Raw genomic sequence first — 21182 nt, 5'->3', positions numbered from 1 at the left:
TAACCCTCACGGTGAATGAAAAATGCTTTTGAGAAATTCAGATGTAGGCTTTTTTTGCCACTCAATGGTATGTCAATCTTGAGAAAAGAGAGACGTATGTTAAGCCGTGCCGGTGTCAGTTGGCATACTGCACGTGTGGTAACGCTTCATGTCACAAGCCACTGAGAAAAACACATACTTCCAGTAAGGCGCCAAGCATTATGGGTCTTTCTGCCCACCGGTATCCACTCCCCTGAGAGAGAAAGAAAGCAAGAAACGGAGCACAGGGACCCCCTTCTGAGGGAACACCCTCTGAAGACAAGCACCTGGCCTTTGTGTGCATGTATATGGGAGCAAAAGTGTCTTTGTGGGTGTGTGCGTTTGTGTTTATGTTATGAGTGCGCGTTTGCACGTGTACATGTGTGTGTTACAGGATGCGGAGCCCCCTCCATCAAATGGCCCCCAGAGGCCTGCAGGGGCGTGTGTGTTATTGTGAGACGGTGTAAAGAATAACACTCCTCCTGTCCCTCTGTCTCTCGTTCTCCACCCCAATACCAAACACGTTTTATGTAAAGACAACTTGAAATATAAAGTGACCCGTTTTTAAAGAGCTTCTACGAATGATCAGGTAAGGACTTTTACAGATATGATTACCAATCTTTGGTTTCTATTCCCCATTGTTTGCGATATCCCAGATTTCACATAAATTCGATAACTAAATTTTTCAATTATTTAGTTTTCCGGGCACTTAAAACAACTTCCCTTTTCTGCTGATGTGACCAAGGCCGAGTGGGTGGGGAAAAGTAATTATAACCAATCATATCGCTGCCTACCATTCATGATTTAATCAAATCCCATGGATAAATCAAGTCTGATCCTACATTACCTCAAGAAGAATATTGTTTCTCTCAGAAAAATCTCCACAGAACATCACATGCACATCATTCACAAAAATCTATTCATCCTCCATCTCTTCTCTTCAGTTAGTAAATATTGTAGTTAATCTGATAACGAGTTCAGCGACCAATAAGCGTGTATGACTCTCAGCTCAATCAGTGCAAAAAAAGCAAAGAAGAAAGCACACAGAAATCTGTGCAGGCCTACGCATTGACCATTAAAAACATGACGTTCGACCTAATTTTTTTCCAGACTCATTTTTGAGTTTTAGAAAATTTGATTCAGTGGGAGTTAGCATTATCATCAATTTCCATGTGCTTTTAGAGTATGGCAAAACTGCTTCATACTGTACAGCAGAGTCAAGTCTGTATTCTGGAATAAACCAGACAGGCTGACGACGAGTTCTGATGTCAAACTCTGGTGCCCCCCGTCTCCCTGGCCAGGGTGAGTGTGCCTGTGTCTCTGTGTGTGTGTTTCAGGGGAGGGAATGTCGCTATTTTCCAGCCACTCAGCAGGAAACGCATCATCACTCATTGTGGTAGACGTGTGCACTGTTTTTACAGGAAAGTGCAAAAATAACCTCAAGCCAAAGGTTCCAAAAGAGCCACTGGCCTCAACATGACAAAGCTTCAGTAGCGGCAGAAGTTTTACATTAAAGGAAAAGGATATCACTGCTCTCACAGAGGGAAGAGAAAAGGGTCATGTTTGATTTAGCCATGGTTTTAATGAGATCCCTTTGGGGCAGATATGATAAGATAGTAGGCAGGATCAAAAAATGTATATATATACAGTATACATACATCCCTAACAATTCTAACTGCCCATACAATTGTATTTTGTATTTTTTTTATATAATATTATTTTAAAAATATAATATAAATAATTTCAAATATGCATAATGTATATTCACATCCCTGTATGTCTCCACAAGGAAAAGAAATACAAACTTTAGGTAAACAACTAATATTTCCACTAATAATCCCCTATTTATGAAAATGGAAACATTTTGTGCAGGCATTCTCTGAACATACACAGGAAGGACATGGACTCAGAAGTCTAATCAATGCTGAGAATGATTAGTGGTAGAAAATAAAACAGGGGAAGTCATTCATCAGTGTTTTCTCAGAGAGAGCGGCTTTCAAGATACTGCATCTCTGTAACAGAGAGACACGGATACAGCAGCACTGGACAACTCTTGGAGAAATTCAGAGGGACAGGAAAGTTTCGAGTCATATAGAAAACAATGCTTTTAAAATATTTTTAGGTTCGAAAAATGAAAAATGATCATCCTTAAGTCATTTCAAACCCATTTGATTTTCTTCTATGAAACACAATAGGAAACATTCTGAATAATCACACCCATGATGATCCAATCAAATCTTTAAGGATAAAATCAATTCCTGCTAAATCATTGATTTAACATTGAATTAGTTTCAATGTCAGCAATTAATGTTGAATCAACGATCTCACATTCTTTCTGATGTCTTAGTGCTTTTAAAAGTGAAACACACACAGGGACAGGGGGGGGGGGGGGTTCCTTAACAGTCATTTGGGGGAGTTCCAAATGACTGTTAAGCATGACAACATGGATGTTTGGCATCAGAAACATGGCACAATGTTGATGTTACAAATACAAACAAGAAAATTAAGAGGTTCAAGCCAACTTCACTGATGTCCCTCTGTAAACACATGGAACGCAGAGGAAATGCTTTAAGGAACACGCGAAGATGGAAATGAGCGCAGTGCTCAGGAATGGAGGATGTTTGACGCTTTTCCCTAGTAACCCCCTTCCCCTTCTATTCCTCCTCCTCCTTCTCTCCTCAATGCTGGAGAGTTGTTGTCACCTCCTGTGATTGTGCAGTAAGGCTGGAGCACAGTGGGGCCTACAAAATACCCTCAGCTGCCCTTTAGTGACCCTACATGCCTCTGAACTCTCTTGGATTTAGGCAGAGTCCTATGTGTGAGAATTTTTAGACAGAAATGGGAACACAGAGCATATATATACTCTGGAGGGCGTAGCTGTGCTTTAACAACAATTCAGACCTCCCATGGTACCTCCAACACTATAGACATGACGCCAATACGTTGCGTTCTTCTATATGACTGACAGGAGCTGGAAACAAGATGTGGAGGTTTACCACTGTCTGGATGTTGTTGACCTTTTGAAGACACACACTTTGAATGACTACACAGCTGTACTGAACAATCTTCGCACAGTGTTTTTATATATTTGTCTATAACACATTAAAAAAATCAAATAAAAAAGAACATTACACACACACACAGACACATATATATGCACAGTGTGTGTGTGTGTGTATATATATATTTTAAGTTTTCTATTTTAATATATTTTAAAATGTAATTTATTCCTGTGATGGCAAAGCTCAGCATCGTCTTTAATGTCACACAATCCTTCAGAACTCATTCTAATATGCTGATTTGCTGCTCAATTTTTAATAATGGTCCTTATTTTGATCAATCTTGAAAACAGTTTTTGCTGCTTAATATTTTTATGGAAACTGTGATGCACTACCATTCAAAAGTTTGGGGCAATATAATATATTTATAATAAAATATATATATATATAATACTTTTATTTAGCAATTAAACTGATCAAACGTGACAGTAAAGACATTTATATTGTTATTAAATATATCTATTTATGTGACTCTGAAGACTGGATGACGCTGAAAATTCAGCTTTGTCATCACAGGAATAAATCACATTTTTAAATAAATTAAAATAGAAAACAGGTCTGTTAAATTGTAATGATATTTCACAATTTTACTGCATGTTTGATCAAATAAATGCAACCTTGGTCAGCTTAAGAGACTTCTTTCAAAAATATGAATTATTATTTTAAACTTGTTAAATAAATAAAACAAGAAAAAAATATAAAAGTACAATGTGTCAAGACGAAATGGAAATATAAACTAACTTTTCATATAGAAATTATCTCTGAACTCATTCTCCGAATGAATTAATTGCTTTCCAAAAATAATTTGTCCTAAAAAGAGGTTGAGAGACTTGTTGTTGTTTGGTCTTTTGTGGTAAGAAAAAGCGCAGTGAGAGGTCTTTGGTGTGATTTCTTGTGGTATGGCTCTGACATAACACAAATGCCTTATTGTCTTGCTTTCTAGAATAATTATCGAAAGTTGGCATGACTTCAGCTCAGATAAGTCCAGGGAATGCTTCCAGCTAAAATGCATATGTCTTTCCGTAGCAAGCGCAAACAAGTTTTTTTTAGGAATGTCTCTGGCAAGCTAAAGGGTAAATTCCTGTCTATCTCATACAGTACCTATTTCTGTGTCTTCATCACAAAGGACGCTGTAGGCTTCCATGCTTCTTTCTTACCTGCAGGAATGCTACACCTCAGTGCAATTCAATGAAAAATCATTTCAATTCAAATTCAGTTTTCCACTACAAATGTGATCTCACCTACGAAAACCCATTCAAATAAATCAGCTTAATTTCACCTAAATGTCCCTTTAATTTAAACTTTAATTCAATCCAAATCATTACCAATAAATTTGTCCAATGCTACTCCAATACAACAATTCTGTCAATGTATTAAATCCCCCATTATTCATTATTATTTTTGGTGCCAACACTGAAAGTACAGAATTTAATAACTTCTCAATTGTTCAAGGTGACTGCATAGCACACTTTTTCTGCATCACACCTTTGACGCAGACATCCGGTTGTCGTCATTTGACATTTCAGTTTGGGGACTTTTTTCCTGATATCTGATGAGTTCAGAGGGTTTTCACGTGTAACTTTTTTGTCACGCTACTGTCCCATGCATGCACACCGATGTAGCTCTAGATTAAAAGCCACATACACACAGAGCCAAAGTCTGCACCAAGCCACAGCGATGAAGTCTTTCATGCGTCTGTGGTACAATCAGCGCTGCATGTGCTTTCATTTCATTTTGAACCCTTTCCACCCTTTCCTTTCTCTCTTTCAATTTGAGTGTGTGTGAAAAAAAGAGCAGAATGTTCCTCAATCTTGCTGCACCTTGCACAATGCTAATTACGCACTACCCATGTAGAGCAGGTATCATCTACAAACCACAAACTTCAACCTCTGCACACTTCACCTGCAAGTACTGCCATTTATCTATCAGATCAATTCTAAGAATCTGTCCCAGAGTTTCACAAACTGTAGAACTGAAATGTAAAATTCTTGAATTTTGATTTTAAAACTAGGTAATGCACACTTTGAATCCACAAACAGGTCAAAAGTGACTAGTTTTGGAGAATCAGTGCCTAGTAAGCCTACAGGCGAAACTTACTGACCGACAAACGAGAATAGAAATTAGTATCTGCTCAAGATAAGCTTGAACAAATATTGTGTATGCCTTGAAATGGCCTGGAAACACTATCGTACAAATGTATAGCTTGCATGTTTGTGCATGCGTGTGTGTGTGTGTGTGTGTGTGTTAGTGGGAAAGGTGAAAGACCTATGGTAAACTTCAAAGGATGTTAGAGGTAACTGGGTTCGTGTGCTGTAAATAGGGCTCAGAGTTAAACCTTTTTAAAAGCCTGAGAAAGAGGGGGAAGTGAGAATGAGAAAAGCATGTTTTTTCTAAAATAACTTAATGAAAACCACATGAGTTCATTTATTAATTCGGAAGAGTAACTCTTAGAGCTGTTAATGACATTATGAACGGAATTGAATGGTAAAAATGACAAGTGAAAGAAAAATGTTATGAATGGTAAAGCATGTTTTCAATTACAAAAAGACGAGCTACAGTAGGTCTGCAGTGCACACAAGATAGTATCACTATACCACAGACACATAAATACATCTCTAGCTCTGGGTGCAGACTGCTAAGGCTGCGAAATAGAAAATACATGCCATTTTTAAAGTAATGGTGGTTATGAGGGCACTTGGGAGGTACAAAACTGACCCACATTGAATTCTACCTGTATGTGCATGTGCATTTGACTAACAATGGTATGCATGTTTAAAGACACAAGAGAGTTAAGAAACAGCATACTGTACTGTGTGCCAGAACCTCATAAAATGAGTCTAAACACTATTCTCATTATTTCACTTTGACTTTGAGGGTATGAACATGGACTCCCATGACATGCTCCACAAATTTGGTGGCATGACCTTTAAACCCGGAGACATTTGAACTGCAGGGGACTGGAGTATTTTCACTTCAATCTCCTTGACCTAGCTTTTACATTCAAATTCATGGCTTGGCTTGAACAAAAAAATACTGAACAAAAGAGATCAGTTTGCATACAGTTCTAGCTTATATTTGTCAATATACATTTACATTGTCAGATGCAGCTTTAATGTCTTTCAAACTTATTTTTTTCTTGTTGCAAATGATTCTGATTTAAATGTCACCATGGTATCCAACTGACAAACAAAGATGACGTTTTATCCCAATTGCAAGAATAATTTGTCTGGCAAGCATCTGTTTATGGAAGCTTGTTTCCGCCACAGAATAAAAAAAAGGTAATCTCGCAATTCTGACTTTTTATCTCAGAAATGCATGATACAAAGTCGCAACTGCATGTTATAAAGTCAGAATTGTGAGATATAAACTTGCAATTGTGAGAAATAAACTCATCTCGCAATTCTGACTTTATTTCTCAGAACTGCGAGATATAAACTTTCAATTCTGACTTTTTTTTCTTGCAATTGCGAGTTTATATCTCACAATTCTGACTTTATATCTCCCAATTGCGTGTAATAAAGTCAGAATTGCAAGAAAGCAATTCTGAGAAAAAAGTCAGAATTGAACGTTTATTTCTCACAATTGTGAGTTTAGAATCTCGCAATTGCGACCTGTATCACGCAATTGATATCAATTGAAAGTCAGAATTGAAAGTTTAGTATTTCTCGCAATTCTGAGTTTAGAATCTCGCAATTGCGACTTTATATCACGCAATTCTGAGAAATAAAGTCAGAATTTCGAGATGTAAACTCGCAATTGTGAGATAAAAAGTCGCAATTATCTTTTTAAATGTTTTATTCTGTGGTGGAAATAAGCTTCCATACATATCTAAACTAATGTCCTGACTGGGCCAGCAAAAAAAAAAAAAAAAAGTATAATCATATGACAGAGTAATAAAAGCAACAGCAAACCCCTTATTTTGGTGTTCAGGTTTTACTATGTTAATGGGACCGTCGCAGACGGGAATCTACTGGGAGAGGAAGCAGAAAACTTTTCCAGTCTCAGGTATGTACACACTATGATGATAAAGAACAGTCCAACAGTACAAACATCCAATGAGTGACTGGAATGCTGAAACTATGATGTCACACAGGTGGATGAGCCCAGACAATGTTTTGCCATGGCGTGTAGAGCCAATGGCGGTGAGGAGGGGGGCGGACCACACCTTTCAGGTAATTGTGTCTCCCTGTAATGACAGGTAATCCTGCCGGTATTTTTAGCTCAGTGATGGGAGGAGGCCCTGACATGTGTGACGGTAAGGATTTGTATTTCCATTTACGCACAGAACAAGCAAAGAAACAAAAGTGGCTTGTATGGAGGGGTGAATCAGAGACAGGAACAAGTGCTCTAGAGATAAATGACAGGTTGACAAAGACTCTTTCAACACTGAAACCACTCTCTGTTTGCTCCACCTCACTCATGGCAGCCCTCTTGGACTCAAAATAGTTATCAGGCACCTTAAAGAGAAGCTTTAAAAATGTGTCGTCACATCCCCAAACTTACTATATACCTCTGCATGAGTGCTAGCCTAGTACAATAGGTCACATGAGTTACAACCAATGAAAATGACCACAGTCCCTCCTCACATTACTAGATAAATTACTAAATTAAAGGGACAGTTCGCACAAAATATGTACTCACAAAAAGTATACACTTTAAATACTTTAATGGCCACTCTTTTCGTGTTTATGATACTTTTTAATGGTGGTTTTGCATATTTTTTTAAGCTTGTAAGCTTCAGTACCAGCATGAAAAACAAATGTTCTATATTTGTGTTTCACAGAAACAACAGAAAAGGTCATATGGAGTTTGGAACAACATGAGGGTGATTTTTTTTTTTTTTTACATGAGCGCGTGCAATTTGTAAGATTTATCATTTAACCCTCTATGTACGTCAGGTTGACGGCAGAAAGACAAACCACAAGCTTTTCGGTCAAGGAAATTAAACAACGATTTAACTGAACTGGCATCATGTGCAGCTGATACTGGGATGTTATGCATTCTTCTGAACACTGTGAGCTCTTTTTCGAGCCTCACATTCCATAACAAACCGCATGTCATTTATTTGCTCTGAGAGGGAATCCACAACTACGCATTTGAGGGCTAATTGTTAGTCATATACTACACTAAACATTTTTTAGGGGCCTACATTGGAAAAAAAAGTTACCTAAACATGGGTTTCATGTGGTAACACCTTAATTAGCTAGTCAAAAAACATTCACAGTCAAGTCAAAAAGATTTAACTCAATTAAATTCACCAAACAAAGCCTCTAAAATATAAGGCGGGCCAGACAGTTGTGGGTGGTTGCATGGGTTATTTTGGTCAGGCCCACCCAGGACCTCTGTCAAAAAAAATATTTAAATTAAGGTAAAACCAATTGCATAAGTCAGCTGAAATACACTTTCAAAAAAATTAAATGAATAATAATCTTGTTAGATTTATACATGAAATGATAATCAATACATAGGCTATAATTGAATCCCTTCAATTACTTTGAAACACACTTTAAATGGTTCATGCTTTGAGTTGACGATCTTATCATTAATAAAATGTAATACTTTAATGGACACTTCACATCAAAGGGATGCTTTCGGTCTACAAAATAGTTGTATAGATGCGAGTGTGTGTTTAAATCAAGTATTCTGTACTTATGCACATATGAGCATCCAATGCTACTTTTAATCACGTTTCTGCTTGGCCTCGGTGAGCCATTACCTTCCAGCCGGCTGAGCTGTTGCTGTCGCCCTTATCTTTGAAGTAAGGCACGCTCTTCACCATCCACTCGTAGATCTGAGACAGGGTGAGCCGCTTCTCGGGGGAGCTCTCGATCGCCTTGGTGATGAGATCAGCGTATGACATATTCCCCCACGCGTTCCTACGAGACGAGCTGCTCTTCCTCTGGGCCGCTGCAGGGCTGGAGCTGCTGGCAGGGGCGGGGAGCGGCGGCACCTGTTGCGGGTGCGTCAGCTGGGGATTCGGCTGCTGGGGATGCTGTTGCTGGGGATGAACGCAGGTGTCCTGGCAGTGGAAGTCGTTCAAAAGGACGGGTTTCTCCTCCTGGTAGTCCTCGGTCTCTTCTAGTAAACTTAGGCTGTTAATAAAGTCCACGATACCTTGCTCCTGCTTGACGGACGGTGCCGGGGAGGACGTGTTCGAGCTCCCCGGCTCGCTGAATTCCGGTCGGTGCAGAGGCCAGGTGCATGAGCGCGGACGGGAGAGAGGCTCGAAATCCGGGTCGATGTCAACCAGCTGTTGCTGCGCTTCTGCCATCCCAAAATCAAATCCAAGTCAGCTGACTGTCCTTAAACAGATGATAAGTGCAGTGAAGATTTTGTCTAGTTTGCTAACACTAACAATCGCACATGATCATATCTGACTGACAATGAAGCCCTGTGTCTGATAGCACTGTATAACTCAGCGATGTGTGAATCGTACCATGCCTAGCGCGGTTTTAAATGAAATGACTGTTATGAAGCGCTTTCAGGGAGCAGCGCGTTTTAGAGTAGAGTGACCTGGCCACGCCCACAGCGGGAGTGAGAGCCGCGTCAGCCAATCACAAGCGCGTATTCAAAAGGTAAACAGAGATTACGTTTGCATAACCCACGCTACTCCAGTTTATCCCTGTGGCAGGCTGTTTCTACAAAGTACTATCTATTTTATGTTACTCTTATTAAGAGTTATTCAATAGTGACAGTATCTATTTTCAATTTCACTAGGCTATAACTATAGCATATGTTCATTAGATGTACTTATTTCTAGTGACTAGTTAGTCATTATGTATCCATTCCAGATATATCGTATCTATCCCAGTTGTTAATAGAAACATTTCTTATTTCACTAGTGAATAGTTGATATCTGAGCAATAGATCCTCATATGATTCAGTGGCAAAAATGAGCAATTCATTAACAGTAACAGTGGGATAGATACTTGTCATTATCGGCAAAGGAATAAGTACTAGTAGCCAATCAAATAAATAAGTTCTAGAGACTAACTGAATAGATATTGGAATAATATAGTTGTTAGTGAAATTGAAAAAGATACTAGTCAGAATTGGATTATTTACTTTTAATTAAAGTATGTAGCCTACTAGTAACACAAATAGATACTAGTTTTAAAGAAAATAAATGTTAAAATGGCTTTTCCTAAATTTCAGTTAAACATGATTTACAGAGGATTATGACTGCCATGAAAGAATTTGACCACAGTTTAGCTTTCCATTCACTTTTTTAGTTTTATAATATCAAATAATCACCAGTTTAATATATTTTGTTAATAGGCTTTGAAAGCGGTCCTTTCATCAAGATTTAAAAGGCAGAGTGCAGTGAGATTTATAAACCATTTGGCACTTATTCGCCTGTCAAACAGTCTATAGTGTATCTTGTTGGACTTCCTATATTTGTAATAAGATACTTTATGTTTTCAACGAAGCATACATGTGGCAAAGTCAAATATATATGTGTGTGTGTGTGTGTGTGTGTGTGTGTGTGTAACCGGTGCTCATGCAGAGCCTATCAAAGTTACTCACTAGAGGGAGACAATAACTACATGGCAGTGACACCAAGTTTTAAATATAACATAAGTTATTAAATAACATTTTGTGTGCAACAAATTATTAAAAAAACTAAAAGCATTTAAATTCTCAATACAATTAATCAGTCGTACAATTGCCCTTTGATAAATTCAATTCGATATGTTACATTTGATTTCAATAGTCTCTATAAGACCTTTATTTTGAAAAAAATATTTACGTGGACTATCCCGGAAGTAAAATCATTTCTGAAGCCTGTGTCTGTTTGTACATTGCTGAAAATCCATCGCAGGTAGTAATACAGGAGCCATATGAAGAGTTAGCAAAATTGAATTTTAAACAGTATATTATAAGCGTACATGCATTGCAGAAGATAAAGCAGCTAGCTGTAAAGAGGACGCAATTGTATTGATGTGGAATTGGACCAGGTGTTAGAATACAAAAGGATTCCAGTCCAGCACAAGGTGTCGGGATGAGCTTCTTCAGTTTCGGACAAAGTGCTGAAATTGACGTAGTTTTAAATGATGCCGAGACGAGAAAAAAGGCCGAGCACAAAACAGAGGACGGGAAAAAGGACAAATACTTTCTGTTTTACGACGGGGAGACAGTCTCTGGGAAAGTCAATGTAACCCTGAAAAACCCAGGGAAGAGGCTCGAGCATCAAGGGATCAAAATAGAATTTATCGGGCAAATCGGTAAGTGCAACGTAATATGAACGAGCGATGCTTGATGACGTAACGAATGTGCTGTAATGTTACCGCTCAATACAACATTTACATCTGTGTTTGTTTGCATGTTTTTTTTTTTACATGTAAGTTTTATAAAGGGGATTCAGACTGAAGCATTAGAAATGCTGAAGTGTCAAATTACAAAAACCTTGTCTCGTGACATATGACACATTAACGAAAGTTGATTCGTGATCGAATCGTTCTTTCGAGATGAATATTTTCAGTGAATCGAACGAACCGGTTCACAAAACAGGTCTTAATGATTCCTTCACGATTCGGACCGAATCGTTCTGAGATCGCTCCTCGATATCTTTATTCTAAAGGAAAAGATTAAACACTAGTATGCTATTCTGCATTCATCCAACAACTCGTTGCTCACCGACCTGTTGATCCGAGAACCGTCCTGTTTAGGCATTTTCCGTAATTAATCGAGAACCGTTGAGGCGAATAGATGTTTAATAGCCAAAAACCAGAAATGTTACAATTAAATAGTTAAATAAATTGTATTAACACTTTTCAGCTAAGAAAAGTAAATGAAATTTAGTTTTATTTAATGTATTTGCAAATTATATTTAGGTTCTAAATAAATAGCACAATATTAGCTGAATCATGAATACAACAAATTGAAATGGGAACTATTGTTGTATTCATCGCTAAATACAAAATAAAGAAAAACCCTTATAATTAAAACCCATTATGGGCAGCAATATGTGCTACTCATAATCATTTAATTGCTTTTTAGCCTGTTCTTTGAATCTGATTGTTCAAAAGAACCGATTCTCCGAAGTGAGTCGACTTCCTATCTCTAGTAAAAAAGGCGGTATAGAAACCACACCTCTGGATGCTTGCCACAAGCAATGGATCCTGTTTTTATTTTCAGTAATGAACAGTTTCCCTAAACCATGATTGTTACTCCTTGTTCTAATTTAACACTCTATTTAAAGCCATACAGTATATACCCTTGAAGCATCACAAAGAAATGTTAAGTTTCCTGGATGTATAGAAAATGTCAAATGTTTTCCCAGATATTTATACATCCTTATATTTATTGTATTTAAAAGGGTTAATTCACCCAAACATTTGCTCACCCTCATGTTGTTCCAAACCAAACAAACTCAAACCATTAAAGAATTGTTCTAATTTGAAAGAATAAACAGAATGCACAAACAAAATATGCTAATTTATTATCACATTTTCTCTCCGGTGTCTTGTTAATTTTCCTTGTAGAATTGTACTATGACAGAGGAAACCATCATGAGTTTGTCTCTCTGGTAAAGGATTTAGCTCGGCCTGGAGAAATGGCTCAATCTCAGACCTTTGATTTTGAGTTCACACATGTGGAGAAACCGTACGAGTCTTACACAGGCCAGAATGTAAAACTACGGTATGTGTTCCTGTCATTGTGTAGTTCAGTAAAGATTGTGTATGTGAGCTCACACAACAATATGTTGTACATTTATTTGATAGACTTTATATATATATATATATTTTTTTTAAATGATTTTATTATAAACTCTCATTTTTTCCCTCAGCTATTTCCTGCGGGCAACCATCAGCAGGAGACTGAATGACATCTGCAAAGAGATGGACATCGTAGTGCACACACTCAGTACATATCCAGAACTCAACTCCTCCATAAAGATGGAAGTGGGAATTGAGGACTGTCTGCACATTGAGTTTGAGTACAACAAGTCGAAGTAAGTCTGAAAAACAGCCAGAGGATGGGAGGTTTTTATGTCTTAGATGATTTGTAAATGTTAAAATAGTTCAATAAAATTCATATTTGTCATATTTTTTTTGCATTTTCCCCTGTTTTTTCCCCTCCTAAAAATCTTGAAAATGGCAGGTATCATCTCAAAGATGTGATTGTGGGGAAGATCTATTTCCTATTGGTGCGAATTAAGATCAAACACATGGAAATTGATATTATTAAACGGGAGACAACAGGGACAGGGCCAAATGTGTACCATGAAAATGACACCATTGCAAAATACGAGATTATGGATGGAGCACCTGTCCGAGGTATGAAACAATTCTTAAAGTAATAGATCACACACATTTTTATTTGCGATCCTATGAGTATATGACTTTCTTCTTTCAGCCAAACACAATCAGAGTTATATTAAATAATATCCTGGCTCTTCCCAGTTTTGTAATGGCATTGAATAGTGCCCAAGCTTTTGAAGCTCCAAAAAGAGCATTCATCCATCAAAAAATTAATCCATACAACTCCAAGGGCTTAATAAAGGCCTTCTGAAGTGAAGCGATTGGTTTTTGTAAGGAAAATCTCCATATTTAAAACTTTATAAACTATAATCACTGGCTTCCAGCAGTGGTCGTATGCGTGTTCATGAGAGAGTTTTTTTCTTACAAAAACTCATGGCTTGGCTTCAGAAGGCATTTTTTAAAGGGATATTTCACCCAAAAATGAAAATTCTGTCATTATTTACTCACCCTCAAGTTGTTCCAAAATCTGTATACATTTCTTTGTTCTACTGAACACAAAATAATGTATTTTGAAGATTATGGGTAACCAAACAATTGTGGAGCACCATTGCCTTCCATGGTATAGAAAAAAATAAATATGAAAAAAACAAAAATTTGGTTACCCATATACTTCAAAATATCTTCCTTTGTGTTTAGCAGAACAAAGAAATGTATATAGGTTTGGAACAACTTGAGGGTGAGTAAATGATGACAGAATTTTTGGGTGAACTATCCCTTTAACCCACTGGAGTTGTATGGATTGCTTTTATGTTGGATGGATGTGCTTTTTGAAGCTTCAAAAACTCAGGCACTATTCAATGCCATTACAAAACTGGGAAGAGCCAGGATACTATTAAATATAACTCCGATTGTGTTTGGCTGAAAAAAGGAAGTCATATACACCTAGAATGGCTTGAGGGTGAGTACATTATGGGATCATTTTTATTTTTGGGTAAACTTTTCCTTTAACACCCCCTGATGGTAACTTAAATTTATAAAGATGAAGTTTCTACTGGATCAAATGTGCAGTAAGCAATTTCTGATAAACGCTGCTGAAAGTGGATCAGACTGAGCACCACAACACACTTGTAGCCAATCAGCAGTAGGGGGCATTTACACTCATGATGGGGGGAGGAGAGTGAGGGAGATTTTAAGAAAGACTGTAGAAAGAGAGACATTACAAAAAAAGAAAAGGTCAGAGGAATATCATGGGGAAAAGAAGGGCTATGATTAGGCAAGAGCTTTAGGACCCACAATAAAATTAGAAAAGCTTTCCAGCACTGGAGCGTCGTAGGCGGGAAGGCCTGAAAACGGATGCAGAGGCTGCGCTGTTTCTGCTCCATACGTGAGTAACATTGGTTTTGCCAAGATATGCTGTTGTTGTAATGTTAGCTATAGAAACAGGACAGTTTAGAGTGTCATTGTTTGTCTGGAGCTACTTGTGCTTGTATATACTTTTGTGCACTCTGTTCATTTTTTGGATCTTTTCGTTGTTATTTTGTTTCACTTCAACTATGATGAAGGACATCCACTCTTGCATTGCGTGTTTGTGCATTTTGGGGGCGGAGCAATGAAAGGAGGGGTGTGTTTGATTGGGTTGATTTCAAATATCAAGTGTTTCTCAGGAACCGCTTACTGCACCTTTAATGTGAAGCATGTTTACAACTGACTTGAAATAAAGTATACTGAATTTGAATTTGATCTTTAATGGCTTTAGGTGAATCCATCCCCATCCGTCTTTTTCTGGCTGGGTACGAGATGACGCCCACCATGAGGGACATTAATAAGAAATTCTCTGTTCGTTATTACCTGAATCTCGTACTCATTGATGAAGAAGAGCGACGTTACTTCAAACAACAGGTTGGTGTTAAATAAATGAAAAATAGGAAACTAAATACGAAAACAATTCCACAAGTTATGCATTTTGTGTTTAAGGATTCATACTTGTTTCCCTAGCAATGGTGAAATAATCATTAATTGTTTAGAACATGATCTATTTTGTGTTATTTATTAATCATCCTTTGTGGATTCATAGGAGATTACACTATGGAGGAAGGGAGACATTGTGAGGAAGAGCATGTCCCATCAGGCTGCCATCGCCTCCCAGCGCTTCGAGGGCTCGGCAAGCTCAGAGAAAGCACTCTCTCAAGCTAAAGAGGACAGCAACTAAACCTAACCATGTCAGCTAATCATCTCATGTGTGTATGTGTTAGAGAGAGTGTGTGTGCATGGATTTAAAGAAGGCGTGTGCTCCCAAAATAGATTGAGCAACGTAAACATGATATTTCGCATTCCTAAACATTACAGTTTATGATCAACAAGTTCTTAAGTAGCTTTTAAAAAAGGGATGAATGTGGAAAAGCAAAAACACTGATTCCAAAAAACATGATTTGATATTTACAAATTCTTCCTGGCAGTTCCTCTGAGATTGTTTACTTTTTTTGTCCGCCACCCTGGAATTAATTGATTTATTGACCGTATATTTAATTGAAGCATTTCAGCAGTCCATCTAGACGACACAAACACATTCCATCTCTATCTTCCTTTACCAGCCTTTTTAAAATTCTGTATTGAATGTTTTGTTATTGTAGATTTCTTCTTTCATAACATATACATTGCAACTAATTCATAATTTTAGTGATTTTTTTTAATATACAGTATGCTTACCAATACATGCCTTTTTACGTTTTGTTTCCATTCCCGAAGATAAATTATAAGCACTTCAGGGTTTTTGCCAATGTAATTTTAGTGTCTCAGGAGGAACCCTAAACTCCATATCAGCCTCAAATTAATCACACATTTCTGTTTAGATTCAACTAACAAACCAAATTAATTTCCCTACAAGTATGTAGCTGAACTGAAATGCACCTGCATTTTATTTTAAAGTCTGCTGGTTTGTATTGACAGCTCCTTGCCATGTTTTAAAATGTAGGGAAAAAAAATGAAATTGAATTCAGTATTATTGCTGTTGTGGTTTGGTTATGGGAAACCAAAATGTTTGACGTTGTTGGTTGAAATTTCTTGGGTAACACTTTACAATAAGGTTAACTATTGAACAACCATATTTTAAAGTGTTACTACGTTGTCACAGGCTGTTTTGACGTTTAATGTTCTTTAATTCCTGTCAGTGAATAATTTCTAGAATTCAGAAATCTAGAAGTCTTATTTTGTTCTCATTTTTTTTCTTTTTTTTTTCTTACCAACACTGGAGATCAGCTCTCATATTACGTCATTGCTCTAACCTTTTACTAACCAATATATGACCTGCAATCTTTGACCATACCAGTGCAACTTAGCAAATGCTGATAAAGTGATCAGGATGAAGCAGAAGCATTAACACTTGTCCTGGAAGTGATTGCACACCCATTTTGAAACTGCAGGCCCATAGACCTCAGTCAGGGAAGTGCCATATTTAATTTTTGACAGCAATGAAAACAGGCTGCGAGGGATAGAATTACAGTGAGTTCAATGAATTGTACAGTTGTTTAATATCAATCCGATTGTTCGGCTGACAAAATGTCTTGATCTAATACCTTTAGACAGTGCGTGCAATTGTAAAGACTGTAAATCTATCCCTCACAGCCTCGTTTTCACCTGCGTTAAATTTAATATGGCTTCTAACCTGACCAAGGTTTATTACGGCTGCCTTTCAGAGCAGTGCTTTGTTAGTGGCTCTCACTGTTGTGATTATTTCTTGTCATGTTAGGACCGTTGGGGGTGTTTATCCGTCCGAAAAACCAGGATGAATCATCTCATGATGAGCTGCCTTCTTTGAGACTGCAAATTCACAATATTGGTCTTTTGTTAGTACTTCCATTCACTAAAGTAAGAAAATAAAAGATCCTTGTGTCAGGGAATGAATATAAACTGAGATCTAGATCTGAAAAATGATTGTGACATTGATAAAACACAATAGGCTTGGAATATTGTTTGCTAAAATGCCTTTTTTTATATATATATATATATGGCATGAAAAGAACCCTTGCTTTTGGTGTCAAACGAAAAGATGACAAGGCCCGTCACTGATGTGTACAGTAAGTGATACCTCTGCTGTCTGTTTCACAAATCTAAAGCATCTCTTTGCTGAATACTCATGGCTCTGTGCCAGACTGTGTTTACTGACTTCATGTATATGATTTAAAAATTAGCACTGTGTATCCTTTCAAAACAAAGAAGGAACCAAGAATTAATTGTTTCCTAACTTTCTTTACATTTATCATTGTGCAAAAAAGTGCTGCTTAAAACGGCATTAGATAACCATATTTCTATATTAATATTATGTATGTACAGTATATATTTACAGAATTGTAAGTATATGATTTAGAAATCACTCTAAGGTACTAGCAGAGTTTACAAAAGGGATTCTAGAAGATTCTAGATCTGCGCTAGATGTCAAACAGGAGTGCAGAACACACGTGATCTATGCTCTTTCAGTACTTGTGCTGTATATGAAATTTGTTTTTACTGATTCCTCAAAAAAAAAAAAAAAAAAAAACAACGCTCTTTTCCCTCAGAATCTTCTAGTGTGTCACGTGTCCTCATTTCACCAGCAATGGCACTCAGTTAGGGAAAATAAGGTGTGTAAAAGGAAACTGTCTAATGGTCTTATATATGGGGAAAATAACTCGTTTTGAGGGTAATTTGGGTATCTAAATGGTTCAAATTAGTCAGCAGTGGCACTTGATAACCCCTAGAGGGCAGACTCACGCCTCATTTGACTAGTCGGCACTTTATAGCCATTTTGATGAGAAAAGCATTAAAACGTATATATTTGACTGGCCACATTTTTTAATTAATCAATGTATCATGGTTTCTGTAAAAAGCAGTTAAGCAGCACAACTTCTTAATAATAAGAAATGTTTCTTGCAGTACCAGATAAGCATTTTAGAATGATTTCTGAAGGATCATGTGACACTGAAGACTGGAGTGATGATTCAGCTTTGCCATCATAGGACAGGAATATATTACATTTTAAAATAAATTCAAAGAGAAAACAGTTCTTTTAAATTGTAATGACAAGTTACAATTTATTGTAACTTGACAAGTATAAAGGAAGATCCTCTAGCCGATGAGTTTTCAACAGTGCTCTGGCTTTGAGGAGATTATGTTATTGATCGTCTGGCTGTGGTGCTGACAGCTGTGTTTTCCAAGTGAATTCTGAAGCAGAGAAGAGAAACCTGGATGAGTATTGATCATAGCTGATGTCCTCTTTCTCTACATCTGCAGAATTCAAGCCCATACACTCTAATGAGGCCTGAGGAGAAATAACAAGCTTTTGTGTTCAAATCCTGAACTGAATCTGTCACACAATATATAGAGTAGCCGTGCAGCAGACGTATTCCTCAGGGAGGCTGTTTTGTTCCTTGTAAGCAAAAATGAGGAAAATTCGATCTAATTTCTAAAAAATAAATAAAGGTTTCGGTTGAAATAATACTAGTGCTGTCGTCGATTAATCGCAATTAATTGCATCAAACATATTTTTTTGTAAAAAAAAAAATATATATACACACATATATGTGGTATGTATATACTGTCACATGTGTATGTATGTGTATATATATGTATATAAATTTACAAACTTTTATGTTAGATGTGATTAATTGCAATTAATCGATTTGACAGCACTAAATAATATCAATAAATAATTATTATTGCTATTACTGCTAATAATAACGATAAATTAATATTATCATCAAACCTTTAATAAATTATAGAATTTTTATGAATATGTCAATGGCAATTTATTTTAGTTTACTGATTTTTTGTCAAAGGTGACAGTACCGTCTTGCCCTACAAAAGAACTGGAGGTTAATTTGGGCAGCATAGTTCACTATCACAGCATAAATAGTAAATGCCAGCTGAAACAACATCTTAGCTCGTTAAATTAAGTGGCCAAATTATTCAGACCTCTTAGGCCTTCAGTGTTTGGAGGCGTGGAGCTAATGGGCCAGTTCCAATCCTTCACCAACAACCACAGCAACCGCTCCAAGCGCAATGCTCAGCTGCACAAACCCGGTTACCATAGCGATGGGGCCTCCGTCATTCCGAATCTTTTGACTATTGTGGAGGAGAGTTGCATCTGTGTGAGCAGGGGGAGTCTTGCACAGGAAATCAGGTCATTGTGTGTGTTTCTTTTTTTAATTGCAGCTAATGTAATAAGGATGGAGAGTGAACTTTTAACATGAGGAATAAGATAATCTGTGACCATATTTTTTTAAATAAACATGATTGTGAGTTGTTGTTTTTTTTTAAAGAAAGACATCCCTGTTTTTGGTTTGGCAAGTGGAAGGGGCTTTGAATGATGTTTTGAGATGGTTTTTGCATCGAAACCATGCAGCTTTGATGATAAAAAAAATAGATTGTTTTATGATCTAAGTGTTTTGTAGTTATTGAATACATTAGACAATGATTGACACTCCCATATGAGATGATGTCATATTTGTCTTTGAGCTTTGCAGAATATTCATAAAGACCCACTACTGTTACTTTCTGCTCTCTCCTCCTTCATATTAACCACTAATGGACTCACATGGTTTGAAGTCTATTAGACAAAGCAGTGCCACATGCATACAGCCAACAAATGAATCCAACCGTATCAAATATAATATATGAAAGCATGATAGAATTATTAACCATTTCAAGCAGCCAGTAGTAATAATGCAAGTACACTTGTATTTGTATTTTAGTCACGCAGCTTCAAGCACAGAAACACATTTCTGAGTAAATCTGGCCACATGGAAAGGAAGCTTTACTATATAAGGACTGGACATCCTGTGATGTCTAAGCTCTATTAATGCAGCGTGTGCCACACTCTTGTTGTTTCCCACAGTCATCTGCTCAAAACTGTGAAAGCATTGTCCGTAATCCACAAAATCAGATGCTAATCCCTGGAATATGGCAAACCAATTTTGAGCAGCTTGTATGCATGCAGACACATGCACGCAGGATAGCGTCTCTAACTGTATGGGTCTTTTTAAAGGCTGAGATGCCGATTAAGAGCCGTGAAGGATTAAGGGCAGCAGGGAGAGTGGGATAACACATAGGAGGTGTGTGTGACGTAGAGGGCGGATGGGCAATACGATGACTAAACTAAACTGGCTCTTTATGCCCCATCAGGTCCAATAAATCACAGTCTTTGCTGCATTTCTGTCTCTCTGATTCACTGGATGGCCTACAGAGTTTGACAAATATTGGGGTCCAAAAGTCTGAGACCACATTGGCAATCTGTGATTAAATATCTAATATAGACCAGGAAAATGGAAAGTTTTAAGATTTTGAAAAATTTAAATAGGATGCATCAATTAAAATACAATAGAGGACAAAACAGATGCCAATTATTTTCATGGTATGTTTGATAACTGATAAATGCAGATTATAAAAATTCTACTTTACAAAATATAAGTTACATATAAAAAACTAAAAATAACTTTTTTATTTTAATTGCTACAAGCAAATGTGGGTATCATCACTAATAATGTACATTTAAAAAATGGATACTCATTTCATTTTGAGATGACAAAATATTACATTTAAAAGTACTATTAAGAAATTAGTGTTTTTAAAGAATAAGATGTGTAGATGACGGAAGAGTTAATCTAAATCTAAAATTAAGGGAAATGAGCATGCTAAATGCACACACACAAATTGGCCATTACAGATGTCAATAATTATTTTTGTGTTATGTTTGATAACTGATAAATTGCAGATTATTAAAATTCTATTTTGTCTAAATAAATTACAAATAAAACACTAAAAGTAAAAACTAAAATATATTATTTGAATTGTTACAAGCAAATTTGTGCACAATTAAAGGCACAAAACGGCAATAACCAATATTTTACTGATATAATGCGCATCCTTA

General features: G+C 36.9%; 2 protein-coding genes across 2 annotated transcripts in view; one reads left to right on the top strand and one right to left on the bottom strand.

The window, feature by feature from the left end:
• The window catches only part of foxo1b (forkhead box O1 b), a 28077-nt gene extending 18525 nt beyond the window's left edge, over window positions 1-9552 (bottom strand). Inside the window, exon 1 of the mRNA XM_056244129.1 lies at window positions 8794-9552. Coding sequence (XP_056100104.1) covers window positions 8794-9348 — 555 coding nt within the window. The 5' untranslated portion in view covers window positions 9349-9552. The remainder of the gene's footprint in view (window positions 1-8793) is intronic.
• A 1287-nt stretch (window positions 9553-10839) lies between these two features.
• On the top strand, window positions 10840-15941 carry vps26bl (vacuolar protein sorting 26 homolog B, like). Its single transcript, XM_056244128.1, has 6 exons — window positions 10840-11302; window positions 12563-12719; window positions 12868-13032; window positions 13182-13357; window positions 15039-15181; window positions 15357-15941. Exons 1-6 carry the CDS (start codon window positions 11080-11082, stop codon window positions 15489-15491), a joined length of 999 nt encoding a protein of 332 aa, XP_056100103.1. The 5' UTR covers window positions 10840-11079; the 3' UTR covers window positions 15492-15941.
• Window positions 15942-21182: the final 5241 nt, after the last annotated feature.

The sequence above is a fragment of the Rhinichthys klamathensis genome, unplaced genomic scaffold (genome assembly GCF_029890125.1).
Source record: "Rhinichthys klamathensis goyatoka isolate OS25496 unplaced genomic scaffold, OSU_Roscu_1.1 h1tg000925l_1, whole genome shotgun sequence".
Lineage (NCBI taxonomy): Eukaryota > Metazoa > Chordata > Actinopteri > Cypriniformes > Leuciscidae > Rhinichthys > Rhinichthys klamathensis.
The sequence above is the reverse complement of the archived record's forward strand: the minus strand, read 5'-3'. Positions and strand labels throughout refer to the sequence as shown.